At 50.8% G+C, this 12572-nt stretch overlaps 1 protein-coding gene across 3 annotated transcripts in view; it reads right to left on the bottom strand.

Annotated features, from left to right (window-relative positions):
* Nucleotides 1-12309, bottom strand: part of KY (kyphoscoliosis peptidase) — a 32405-nt gene extending 20096 nt beyond the window's left edge. For 2 of the 3 annotated variants that reach the window (XM_072933438.1, XM_072933441.1), the window contains exons 1-3: nucleotides 12050-12309; nucleotides 6306-6355; nucleotides 5224-5280 (exon numbers count right to left, since the gene is read on the bottom strand). In XM_072933438.1, coding sequence (XP_072789539.1) covers nucleotides 5224-5280; nucleotides 6306-6355; nucleotides 12050-12090 — 148 coding nt within the window. In that variant the 5' untranslated portion in view covers nucleotides 12091-12309. The remainder of the gene's footprint in view (nucleotides 1-5223; nucleotides 5281-6305; nucleotides 6356-12049) is intronic. The other variant, XM_072933440.1, reaches the window with a different exon arrangement.
* Nucleotides 12310-12572: the final 263 nt, after the last annotated feature.

Genomic DNA, 12572 nt, shown 5'->3' with positions numbered 1-12572 from the left:
CTCTGGTCTGTTCTTGTCCTTGTCCCTCTCCAGCTTGGCCATGTGATGGCTCACATCTGGGGACGCTGGCAGGAGCCAATTCTGATGGTGCAGCCCAGGCTGTGCTGGGACCTGAGCTAACCTTGCTGTGGACACTCTGGTGGTACCAGCTGAGGAGCTCAGATGTTTCTTCCTTGGCAGCTCTGAGCTGGAGCCTCCACAGCTGAGCATGTGGAGGTTGCTGCCTTGGGGGCTGCTGGCACTGCCCTTCCTGCCAGGCTGTACAAATCACTTGAGCCTCCTTTTCTCTCAGTGATGAGGTGGCTGCTCCTGGCCTGGCTGCCCAGGGGCTTCCCCATGCTTCCCTCCTGCACCAGCCTCACCCATGTCCTGCCACAAGGTGTTTCCAGCGCACTGAAAGCATCTCCAGGGAGCTCCTGCTTTCCTAGAAATGCCAGGCTTCAGGGAGAAGGTGGTTGGGTTTGAAAGGTTCTTTTGCATTTTCCTTTCTCCTGTTTTATCCTTTTTCCTGGAGAGGGGAAGGGGAAGGTTTCTGATGGTGATTTGTGGTGTGTGCCATGAGGAAGGCCCAGGCTGTGCCCGAGGTGGGTGCTGCTGCCTCCCATGCAGCAGTGAGCCCTCCTGCTCCATGAGTTTTCCATGGAAAACAGTAACCTCCTCATTGGCCTGAGATAAGGACATGACCAGCAACATCTGTCCATGGGCCAGGATATTTTTGAAGCAAAAAATATCTATATTTTGAGGAGGGAAAGGAGAAAGCCTTTGATGCCATATTGATTTTCAAATAAAGGCAGCTCATTGGATTTGCTGCAGGATTTCAAACGCTCACGTAGGTCCCTGGGTGAAGAATTAATGGCCAGAAAGCAAAAGCTGCTATCAGAGTGCCATGATTACATGTATTTACCACATGGCTGGTGTTTCTCTGGGGGGGATCTGGGGGAGAGGGGGAGTGTATGAATGTAGAGCAAGAATTAGGTTATTTGAATCCCATTGGGTAGAAAGGGAAATTGCAGGCTGCGTTCCTGGGAAAGGGTTTTGGCTCTTGTGCAGGTGTTTTGCCTTCACAAAGGTCTGTAAAGGCTCTAGCAGAAGATGTGTTGGGAAGATATTCCACCTCTGCTTGTCGAGGGGGGGCTGCTGGAAATCTTGGTCCTGCCAGGCTTCAGGGTGAGGGTGTCCAAATGTATTTCCAAGACTGTTGTAGATGCCTGCATTGGAAAAAGTGCTAGGGCTGCCTTTCTCCTTGGTCTGGTGACCTGTTCTGGCTGTCCACCTTGGGGCATGTTACACCCTGGTGTTTCAGGGCCTTCTCCACTGAGTGGAGAGAAAGCCTGGGCCTGTAACCCCATTGGAGGCAACACCAAAGTCATCTAAAGATGAACTCCCCTTAATTTAATTTGGAACTAGCATACCCTGATGATCCGCCTTTGATCAATGGCTGATATCTGTTATTTGAAACTTTTGTTTTCATTTGGTACTCCTTGTGTCACAGCAGAGTGTCCCTGTTTTTCCCAGCTGTGCTGTCCACGGGGCAGTCCCAGAGTCACCTCCCAGCTGCAGAGCCTTCCTGCAGGGGTTGTTCCCTGTTGCTGCTCCTCCTCCTCTGAGCCCTGTGAGCTCTGCTGTGCCCCTTTTGAGATGGGAGACCAAGGCCAGCCATGCTCCATGTGCAGATGTGTCAGTGGCTCCTGTCCTGTTCTCCGTGCCCACCCTGCCCAAGCCATCCCAGCCTCAGGCTGGCTTTGTTCACCAGCCAGGAGCTGGGTGTTTTCATTGCACTTTCCACCCAGACTCCCAAGGTCCCTCTCCTCCTCAGAATGTCTCATTCAGAGCTCATTATCGTGTGTGTGTTTGCAGATATATTTGAAGTCTGGGGTTTATTTGTTTTTTCCCAGTCATTGCTTTGCATTTGCAGACATTGAATCTCAGCTCCTGTTTCTTCTCCCAACTGCAAATGCACTGTGGAGGGCTGGGATGCATCCGTGTAATTATCCATGGTGGATAATTACAGCTGCACTCTGGTAAGTTTTAATCTGCTCTCCTGGCCTCCCTGTCCTCTCTCCCTCCCTGCCCTTATTCTCCTGCCTGCATTTTCCAAGCCCAGGCTGCTCAGATGCCTCATTCTGCAGTTCTGCTGTGTCAGCAGCTGTGCTTTTTGATTTAAGACGGCAGCAGAGCTTTCCACTGAGCTCTAAGCCCATGTATTCAGTTTCCTGATATCCACACAAGCTAACTGATGGCAGGGACAGCCCTGCCAGGGAGGTCAAGGACGTGTTTAGATGTCAGGGAGTCAATGAGAGCTGGCTCAGAACGGACTGGATGCTGTGACCCCTGGGAGGCACAGCGGGAGCGATGCTGGGCAGGTGAATTCTGCCTCCTGTGGGGAAATACCTGTCCCGCAGGTGGGTGAGCCTCTGGCAGGAGGTCCTGCATTCAGAGTGGGATTGCTGGGGATAAAAGGCAAGCCTGGCTGCTCCCTGGCTCATAGCACGGCCCATAACTCCTTCCATGAGGAACCTGGGGACACCCTGCCTGCAGGGAGCTGTGGGACCTTCGTGTGCTCGGGGTGTGTCGCAGCTCAGTGCTCCGAGAGACAACTGCAGATATTTCTGCTATTTTTTTTTTTTATTTTTTGTTCTACTCTCCCTTTCTTCAGTGTCAAAAGACATTGCTGTGACCATTGCTGCTTTGTTCCTCCAAGACAAGCTCTGGAAGCAGCTGGAGATTCAGCAGGTGTTTTGCTACGGTTTCTTACAAACAACAAATACCCCAAGGATGCCCGGGGCAGAGAGCTGCTGGTGGGGCAGTGCCCCAGTCCCCAGCGCTGCCCAAGGCAGGGGCAAGGAGGGGCTGCTGGCAGGGCTGTGGCCACCAAAGGCTGCCAGGCTCCCCAGAGCCATCCTGACTTGTCTGGCCCAGCACGGATCACTGACCCACTGCTTGGTTTGGGGTTTGCTGCTGGCCTTGCTGGATCAGGAGAGGGGTCCTGGCCAGGCTGCACGCAGCCATTAGACATGAATCCTTGAATAATCTTCAAATAACTCATCCTTTGAAGTGGGGGCCTGTGTGACCCTGCAGAGGGTTTAGGGTTTTTTTGTTAAGGTGTCCCGATAACCTGCATTATTCATTAGCTGTGCCCTTGGGGATGTGCTTTATTGTCCAGCACTCCCCACAAAGCTGCCCCTTGACAGGTGGGGGTGAGGTGTGACACCAAATGCATCAAGATGGGCAGATGAAAACACATAGGAGAAGAAATGAAGGGGGAGAGGAAAACACACTCTATTTCCTTTTACCAGCATTAAAGGTGAAGGAGGTTTCTCCCCCAGAGCAAATTGGCTTTGTGGACATACTCCTCCTCCAGAATTCTGGCTTTTGTACTGTGCAAGACTGGGGGAGATTGCATAGCTGTTCTTTCCAAGAATCCCCCAGAATACCCAGGCAGGGTTATTTTTTCCCCTGGAAGGCTATTTCTGGTTTATTCAGGAGGGAGTCTTACCCCTTCTAATTAAACAAGCAGCATGGCATATCCTGGGAGATGCAGAAAGTACTTTTTCTGCATTTTATCAACATCTCTCTGCTGCAAGAATGAGCAAAAGCCCTTCTTGGTGACCCAGTGGACAAAGGAGTTATCTCGACTGCCCAGCCAGCCTGGTATTCTCTAATACAATGGCAAAGAAAAATGGAAGACAACTTTGGAAGAAATACCTGGAGCTCAGTGTGAGTCGTGGTGTTTGAAGGGAAGTGGACATAGGAATTATTCCTCCTGGAGTGACAGGGACCCTGGGGGGCTGAATCTCCAAACCTTCCTTCCTGAGACACCCTAAGAGTGGGCTGTTGTTCCTTGGGAGCTTGGCCTGCAGGAGGACAGGCTTCTGTGTTTATCTGGGCTGGAGCTGAAGGACCTGAGTGGTCATTTAGGGGCAAGATCATGGAACAGCCCCCACTGGGGTTATTTCTTCTCTACCCAAGGTGCCAGGATGCTGTGGAGGGAGCTGGATGCTCTCATGGTGCTCCTGGACACCTGAGCTATTGGACGAGTTGAGGACACAGCGCTGGCAACAGAAACGAGCTCAGCACTGCCCTGAGAAGTGTAGAGGTAACTGGCTCTTGTTTTTGAGACGTTTCTCCATATTTGCTGCAGCATCAGGAGTAAGAGTCAAACAATTGGAATTTGCTGCAAGTCTTCTGTTTGAAGAAGTACCCCATGTGTTTCTTTGGGCACCCCTCTGAGCTATGGCTACCAAAACACCATCTCAGGTGCTCTTCAGTGCAGGATCTGGTGCTTGTCAGGATGGGATGAGGTGTGGCAATGCCAAAAGGAGACACATATATTTAATTCAGAGTGGGTCAGGCTGGGTTTTGCTGCCTTTGGGCATCCTGGACCTGGAACCCTGCTGATTCTGTGTGTTCCCAGGACTGGAGTGACACAAAGGAGGTTTGTTGTGTCCCTCACAACATGTGAAACTGGCTGGCAGGAAGAATGTGTCCCCAGGGGAAGCTGGACTATTTCTTCTGCACATTTTTGGCTAAGGCCCTGGAGGTATGGATGAAATCCTTATTTTCTGCATCTCCTGCCTTCCTTGAGGGCCACACCTTCTCTCAGCTTGGCTGTTACTGCCATTCCCACCTAAAATCCCAACACCAGAGTGGTGTCCTGTACTCCTGCTGCCTGCCATGGGGGTGCTGGGGTATTTGATATGGGCTGGAGTATGAAACACCCACCAGGTATGGGCTGCTTGCACACTTACAGGCTGTGGGAGAACCCCAAAACACCAAATCATTTTGTACCAGCCAAACCTTCCAAAAATTCTTTTATCAGGTACCAATACCTTCCAAAAAAACCTGCCAAAAATACCTTTGCCAGGAATTTTGCCATCAGCTGGGAAGAGCCATTTGGCTTGTTCCACAGGTCAAAGCCCCTGGGTGTCTGATGTGCTGCTCCTCCAGCAGCCTGGGAGTGCATCAAGGGGAATCAGAGCCCCTCTCAGTTCCTTCTGCTGAACCTGGCAGCTTGAGCTCCCACATGGACATTGCACCCAGCTGGGATCAGCATCCCAGAGTTGCCATGGAGATGCCTGATGGGCATCTCCAACTTTTCAGAAACCTGTCAGGATGCCAGGGCATCCTAAGCAACATTAATGATGCTGAAATACATTCCTTCTGCTCCAGGAGGCCCAAAAGCAGTCAGGGAAGGCTTCTCCCCTTGGGAGGGAATGAGCTCACCTGTGGAGCTGGGCTGCCTGTCTTGTTCAGTCACTGCTCCCATCTCCATGTGAACTGCTGGGAACAGGAGAAAATATTATTGGATCTTTTCTGGACCAGCTGCCCAGAAACCCCATTATGCTTTTTGCTCTGCATGCACAGGGCTGGGAAGCTGAGTGCTGAAGGGCACAGCAGGTCTGTGCTGTGGTGTGCACTGTGCTCTGTGTGGAGAAAGGGAAAGTTGTCCATAAAGAACTGGGAGAAAAAGAGGAGGAAAGCACAGCCAGCAGCACAGTACATTGGCCTGAGTACCAGAGCCACACCCAAAGGGTTAAAGCAGCCCAGGAAGCCTAAGGGGATCCCTCAGGATGCCTCTCGAACATCTCCAGTAATGAGTTTTCACTCCTGTACTTTCATTATCATCATCCCATTGTCCCCCTTAGCTCTGCAGCACATTATTCCTGTCATTGAGGCAGCTGCAAGGACAGCACTGTTCCCTCAGCATTCCTCTTGGAAACATGATGGGCTCAGCCTCAGGGCAGGAGTGTGCATTGGCTGTTACCCCAGGAGTGGTGCTCTGCTTTGCCTCTTTCTCCCCGGTCCCTTCAGATTGCCCCCAGAAGTCCCAGGTTTGCCACAGTGCCCAGCAGAGCCTGGCATTTGGTTCTTTTCTGTCTTTCTAGAAATATTTTATAACTTCGTGGGACTGGTTGCCCAGAGAGGCTGTGGCTGTCCCACTACTGGAAGTGCTCAAAGCCAGGTTGGACAGTGGTCTAGTGGAAGGTGTCCCTGCCCATGGCATCACAAATCATGCCCTAATTCTATGAAAATTTATTAATTCCTTGGAAGCTGGGGAACTGAGGTGATGCCAGTGGCAATTTGCTATTGCATCCACCATACAACACCACTTGGAGCTTATCCCTTCTGATTGATAGAATTGGAGAACGCTCTTTTGTTTTTCCCAAGATCTCCCAAAAGTGGAAAAGCAGAAGAGGTAAAGCCATGTCCTCCATGAATCCTAGAGTGCTCTACTTAGGGTCACATTTGTAAGTACCAGTGTCACCTGATCTGTCACTCCAGTGCTGGTCTCACAGCTGACTTACTGAGGTCGTTGGCTTTATTGTCATCCTCACTTGCACAGCCTGGGCAGAGCCTGCAAGGAAAATATGGCTGTCACTTCTCAGTGCTTCAGTGGCCGAGCTGCAGACCTGCAAGGGAGAGGTTCTCCCCCAAACCTGTGCTTTGCTTCTTGCACCGGATAACCCACGGGGACATCCATTGGTGACATGCACATGGCAGCTCCTTCTTCCCTGCCCTTGCTCAGGGTTGTGTTTGGAGCTGGTGCCTCTGGGCTGAGAGCATGTCTTGCCCTCCTGATCTGTGCTGCTTTCTGCTCCAGGCTTATTCAAGCTCAAAAAACTCAACCCCAAAGAGCCAAGGAAATGAGGAGCGGTCCTCATTCAGTGAGGGAATACCCTGGAGAGGCAAAGCATCTTTATCACTCTAAAAGCACTCCTTAAATAAGCAGCCACAAGAAAGGTAAGAGAAGAGCTCCTGGACGTTAGGTGTCGGGGTTGTGCTTGTTGTGTTTGGTGTTTGGACACCGCAGTAGAGTCTGGAGTTGTGTGGATGCTGTTGCCAGCACAGCTCCTCTCCAAACAACCCTGCAGCCCTTCCCATCGGTGGTTGAATGCCAGTACTGGGGGCAAACACAGGCACCAGCTATTTGCTCTCTCCACCGGTGGCACAGGGTCAGATGACAGCTCCCCCCACCCGCCCATTGTTGTTATTTATTTGTGTCGGCAGTGCCTGGGAACATCCCCCGGGGCAGGGAGCCTTTCTCACTAACTGTGGACACAGTGCAGGTCCAGACACGCAGAGCCAAAGGAGTAAATGCTGAGTGTCACTGCAGTGACACCCCTGTCCTCAGCCGTGCCAGCGTGCAGGCAGCACCCAGCCACCACCCTGCCTGCCTGCCTGCCTTCTGGTTCGTTTGGTGACCCAAAATCACAGAATCCTTTAGGTTGGAAAAGACCTTCAGGGTCATCAAGTCCAACCTCTGCCTGATCCATCCCCACCTTGTCAACCAGACTGAGTGCCACCTTCAGTCATTCCTCAAACACCTCCAGGGGTGGTGACTCCACCACCATCCCACCGACAGCGGAACTGGCAGTTCCTCGTGTGGAACAAGCAGAGCTTTGGTGGGCAGCATGGTCCCACTGCCCCTCACTGCAGGGATCTCAGGGCAAAGCAGGGCTGTACACACAGCCCCGTTTGGTGAAAGCAACAGGCCTCCAATTTAGCAGCAATTGGTTCCCTGGGTTTTGGTTCCTGACCTCAGCTGTCCTAATTAGCTGGCTCCCCTTACAGTGTTTTTCAACTGTACAGAGATGAGCCAAGGACACATGAACGTAACATGATCCAGGAAGATTCCCGGAGTGCCAGGAAGTTGGAGCACGGCTGCCTCTGCTCTTTATGGCCGTGCTCGCTGCTGGGGCTCCTGGAGCAGGGTTTGGAGCTGTTTGGCTCTCACGTGCTCAGGGCTATGTTGGTGCTGCAGTAACTCCCCAGTGCACCCCAATGCACCCCCAAGCCCCCACTGTGCCCTGCCATGGGGGCTCTGGTGCCATTGCCCAGAGTGACCACTGCTCTTTGCCAGAACCCTCCCAGTTTACTGGTGAGGATGCAAGGGCAGGGAAGCACCAAGGGGTCCATGCAGCCAATACCTGCACATGGCTTCTCTCCCTGCAGCCTGGCAGCAGGAGCTGACTCCAGGCCCGTGTCCCCAGCCTGTGAGGTGGTGGCCAGGCACAGGACCTGCTTCCTGCCATTGCCACCCCTTCCCTGCTCTTTCTGCAGCCCAGGAATCCTGTTGTATCCTGCTGTGTCCCTTCTGCTCCTTGTGCCCTTGTCCAAGGAGCAAACGGGGCAGCGGCTCCTTCCTGGGAGCTCTGGGCAGCAGGATGAACCTGCACAACTACAGCCACCACAGGAAGGTCATTCCTGGGTGCTTGTGGCTTTTGAGGCTGTTTTTTCTTTCCAAAAGAACGGTCACCAAAACCACAGCACCCTCCCAGCATCACCATCTGCTGTGGAGGATCCTGCTCCCGCTCCAGTGTGAGCAGCAGGCTGGGCAGTGAGGGCTGCTGAACGTGGGCAGCGGGTCTGGGGGTGTTCTGTGCCTCTTTGCAGTCCAGAGAGGCAGTGTTGGGGTCTTTGCCTGCTCGTGGCACCAGGTAATGCCAAAGGCCAGGAGCCACGAGGCACCTTGGGACGGTGGTATGGATAGGAGAGAGCAGGAGCAGAGCCTGTCCTCTCCCTCTCGGGAGCAGCAGCGAGTGCTCGGTCAGAAACGGGACTTTTATCTAAAGTACACACCTTGGCAACACAGAGGAAAAGCAGGAGAGGGCTTTTTTCAGCACTATAGAGCAGCTGACAAACACCTGACTCTACATTTTTCATTTGAGCCAACCAAACGAATGCAGCCCAAGGCACGGCTTTCTCTGAGTTGGGGTTTGGTTTTTCAGGGGAGTCTGTTATCAAAGGCAGAAACGTGTCAAATGGATTGAATGAGCACTGCTGGAGTATTGTGTGCCCACGGACATGGCACAGCACGGGGCTGTGCTTTAGGACCTCAGAACTGGGGAATTTTCTAATATTCTGTCTTTGAATTTCAGTCCTTGGCTTTCCTTGTAACCTATAAAATGCATAAGGCCGCTCCTAACTCCTTGTGAGCCAATCTGGACAAACCTCAGGATTCCCTTAATGCTGGTTTGGGTCAGAGCGAACCTCAAAGGGAAACTCATTTAATCTGAGCCTAAAAATGTGTCAAGAATTGGCTTAAAAGGAAGGATTATCAAATTAAGGCAGCATGAAAAAGAACTGCTTGAAAATAAACCAGGACTTATGATAACTGAATTTAGGGGACCAGGAATATAAATGTGGGAAGAAATGGGTGGCGGACGCTCCCTGTAACATTCCCTAAACCTAAAAAGGTCTTTTATTTCCATCCAAAAAGCACAGCAAGAGTCAAAGAAAAAGAAACCTGAATCTAGTTGACTTAAAGGTCATGAGACTTAGCATTGGGATATTTGAGGTCTTGTGATTTTTTAAATGTTAATACTGCAATGCCTGCGGTGGGAGATTCACTGCCACAGCCACCAGCTCTGACCCAGGGATTTGAGCTGCTTCTGCCCTGCTTTAGTGGGGGTTTGATGGTGGAGTTACCAAGTTACTTGTAGGAAAGGTCTTTCATAAGATGTCCATGAGAAAATATCAAATGGGATTTTTTTTTTCCTAATTCCTATAACTTTTCTGCTGTTTTCTGACCAGCCCCAAAAGTGTTTAGTTATTTAGGATTTTGGCAGCTGAAGTCACCATTGCACCATTTTTTTTTGTCCTCAGGGATCTCAGCACACCTTGATGAGGTCACCTGAGCCCCTGCCCAAGTCTCAGAGAGTGAGGACCGAGATCTGAGGGTGCAGAGCTGAGGTTAGAGGCACATTTCTCTGTAGCATGCGACTTTCTGAGGCTGCCTCTCCTTTCTCTAGCCCTGAATTTTACCCACACATCATCTGGAAGCTGTTGGTTGAAATATTTCATGCTCAGTTTATATGTAACACTCAGCAAGTGTATAGGGCAGCTCTTAAAAGGTCAAGTTTATATAAATCTATAATGCAGTGTATAAAATAGATAATAAATTCAGAACCCCTATAAAACATGGAAAGGTTTTTTAGGGTAACCCATTTTAATGCTAGGTTGGGGGAGGCCTGCACCTGATCACCCTCATTGGGAAGAATTCCTTCCCAATATCCCATCTAACCCTGCCCTCCGGCAGTGGGAAGACATTGCCTGTGTCCTGTCACTCCATCCCTTGTCCAAAGTCCTTATCCAACTTTTCTGGAGCCCACTTAGGCACTGGAAGGGACTTGCAGGTGTGTCGGAATCTGAGGGTATTGTTGATTCTGAGATTGTAGAAAGTCTCTGTCTTTCTGCCCCGTTGCCAAAGAAGAAGCCATAATTCGTCTGTGCTGGTTTCAAGGTTGTTTATTCTGTTTATCTCTAACATGTTCTGCTGCCCTGCCGCAGCTCTGTCCTGCAGGGCAGCGTGTGGGGCTCTGCCCTCAGTGGGATGGTACAAACATTAAATACCAGAAACTACCTGTGCTGGATTTACAATAACGTGCCAATATCTGTCACCTACGTTGGACAGTGTGTCCCCAGCCTAAACCAACAGAAAAATGCCAACACCACAGTGAAACATGGAGGGCATGAAGAAGGAGGAAAAGGACAAGACACACCCAATTCCTCCATCTTGTCCCCTCTGAACCCCTAATCTAAAAACCTAAAATTTTACTTTTGCACCCGTGTCACACTTAATTATTACTCTTATCAAACACTCAAAGCTTGTAATTCATCCTATAAGATTAAAAACTCCTCTCTATGGACACAGATCACAGACAGTGTCTCTCAGGGCTCTGTACAGGGGGGTTTCTGACCCCTGCCAGGGTCCCAGACCTGCCAGGGCAGCCAAAAGGAAGCCCTGGATTCCCACACAGGTGTCCCTGGAGCTTTCTCTTCTCCAGGTGAACACCCCCAGCTCTCCCAGCCTGGCTCCAAAGCACAGGGGCTCCAGCTTCCACTGGACCCTCCTCATATCCTTTTCATGTTGTGGACACCAGAGCTGGACACAGCACTGCAGGTGGGGTCTTACCTGAGTGGAACAGAGTGGCAGAATCTCCCTCCTCAACATATTGTCCTCAAGCCCTCTCCCATCCCTCCTTTTCCTGGAAATGGCTCCAGCATACACCAGTCAACCACCAGCAGATTGTCCCCTCAGCAGCTCTTTCCCTGGGCTGGATCCCTGCCTGTGGATGGGGGTTTTCCCTCCCGGAGTTCCTCAGTGTACACCAGATAAGGAGGTGTACACAAGATAGGAGGTACTGTTAAGGCCTGAGCAGAAGGGCTGTGATTCACAGCACCAGTGACATCCCCGGGCCAGTGACACCCTTGGGCTGGATGGTCCCTGACTGACTTCCTTCTGGGAACAGACATCCTCAGTAACTCAGTTTGCTGAGAAACAAATAGTGATGATTCAGTATTGCTGTACATAACTTCAGTGAGGTGAATTCCTGCTCTGCACTTAAATACAGCGAGGCAGGTGCTCAGCTGCTGGAGTCACGTCTGCTCAGAGCAGATTAGTCCCCGTAGGGCAGCAGAGCTGTGGTATTTACACCGTGGTTTACAAACCCGCGGTGCCTCTGTGCCAGGAAGCCTCTCTGGTGATTGCCCACACTCTGCTCAGTGCCTGCCAGTCCCTTCCCCACGCAAACACCTTATTAATTCCCATGCTTTTAAGGAAATGAAGCCATACAGGAATATGCCACCGGTAACAAATTACGTGGTACTGATGCCACCGATTAATGCTGCAGGAAATAATACTCTATTTCAGATGCTGAATGGTTTTATTTTCCTCCTAAATTAATTTGCCACTGTACAATAAATCATAGAATGAATCACAGAAGCATTTGGATTGGAAGGGACCTTAAAGGTCATCCAGTTCCAACCCCTCTGTTATGGGCATGGACAGAAATGCTGTTCTGTCTGGAAGATGCTAAAATAACATGCAGACATTATCTGAAGGGCTAGAAAGGAGCCTCATATCCCCCCCTCTAGTTTTCACCCTCTCAAATAAGTAGGTAAGTCTGCAGTACCAGGGATGTCCCAGTGCTTCCAGCCTCCAGCACACCTTCCATCCCAGTGCTCCCATCTCACCTATGAATACTGCAATATTTCTAAAATCCAGTGGCTGCCAAGACACCATCACTCCCTGTGGGTTTGTCATTACCTCCTTGCCCAGGTGATGCAGAAGCTATGGAAGTTTCCCATGCTGGTAAGGATTCAAGCAAGGCCTTCTGGTACTCTGTCCAGTTGGTTGAAGCTTTGCTTTCCGTGGAGTGGATGAATTATGGGAAAAGGAGGAAATGAGATGAAATACTTAGCCTGACAGGCTGATCTTTGCACCTGCCAACTCAAGCGTCTTTATCATTTATGGAAGCACATAAAGGAGAAGGTCCCTCTACCTTGCCAGGTGTGGTGGTTTTGAAGGAATGTCCGTGTGTGAATGCACCAAGAAATACCCAAACGTGCAGGTGCCATGGAGCACAGAGAGACAACACGGAAATGAGCTGGGGCAGAAAGTGAAAGGAAAAGGGAAAGCAGGATTGGAAAGCAGAGTGCTGGGTGGTGGCACCTGGGCAGGAGGAGGTGTTTACTGGCATAGGCTGTGGCTGCCTAGAAAGGTCTCTTGGGTGATCACCAAAGTCTTCTGTGGATTCCAGGAGCAGTGATTAATTTAAACAACAAATTAA

This window comes from Taeniopygia guttata, chromosome 9 (assembly GCF_048771995.1).
Source record: "Taeniopygia guttata chromosome 9, bTaeGut7.mat, whole genome shotgun sequence".
Lineage (NCBI taxonomy): Eukaryota > Metazoa > Chordata > Aves > Passeriformes > Estrildidae > Taeniopygia > Taeniopygia guttata.
This window is presented reverse-complemented; position numbering and strand designations above follow the sequence as displayed.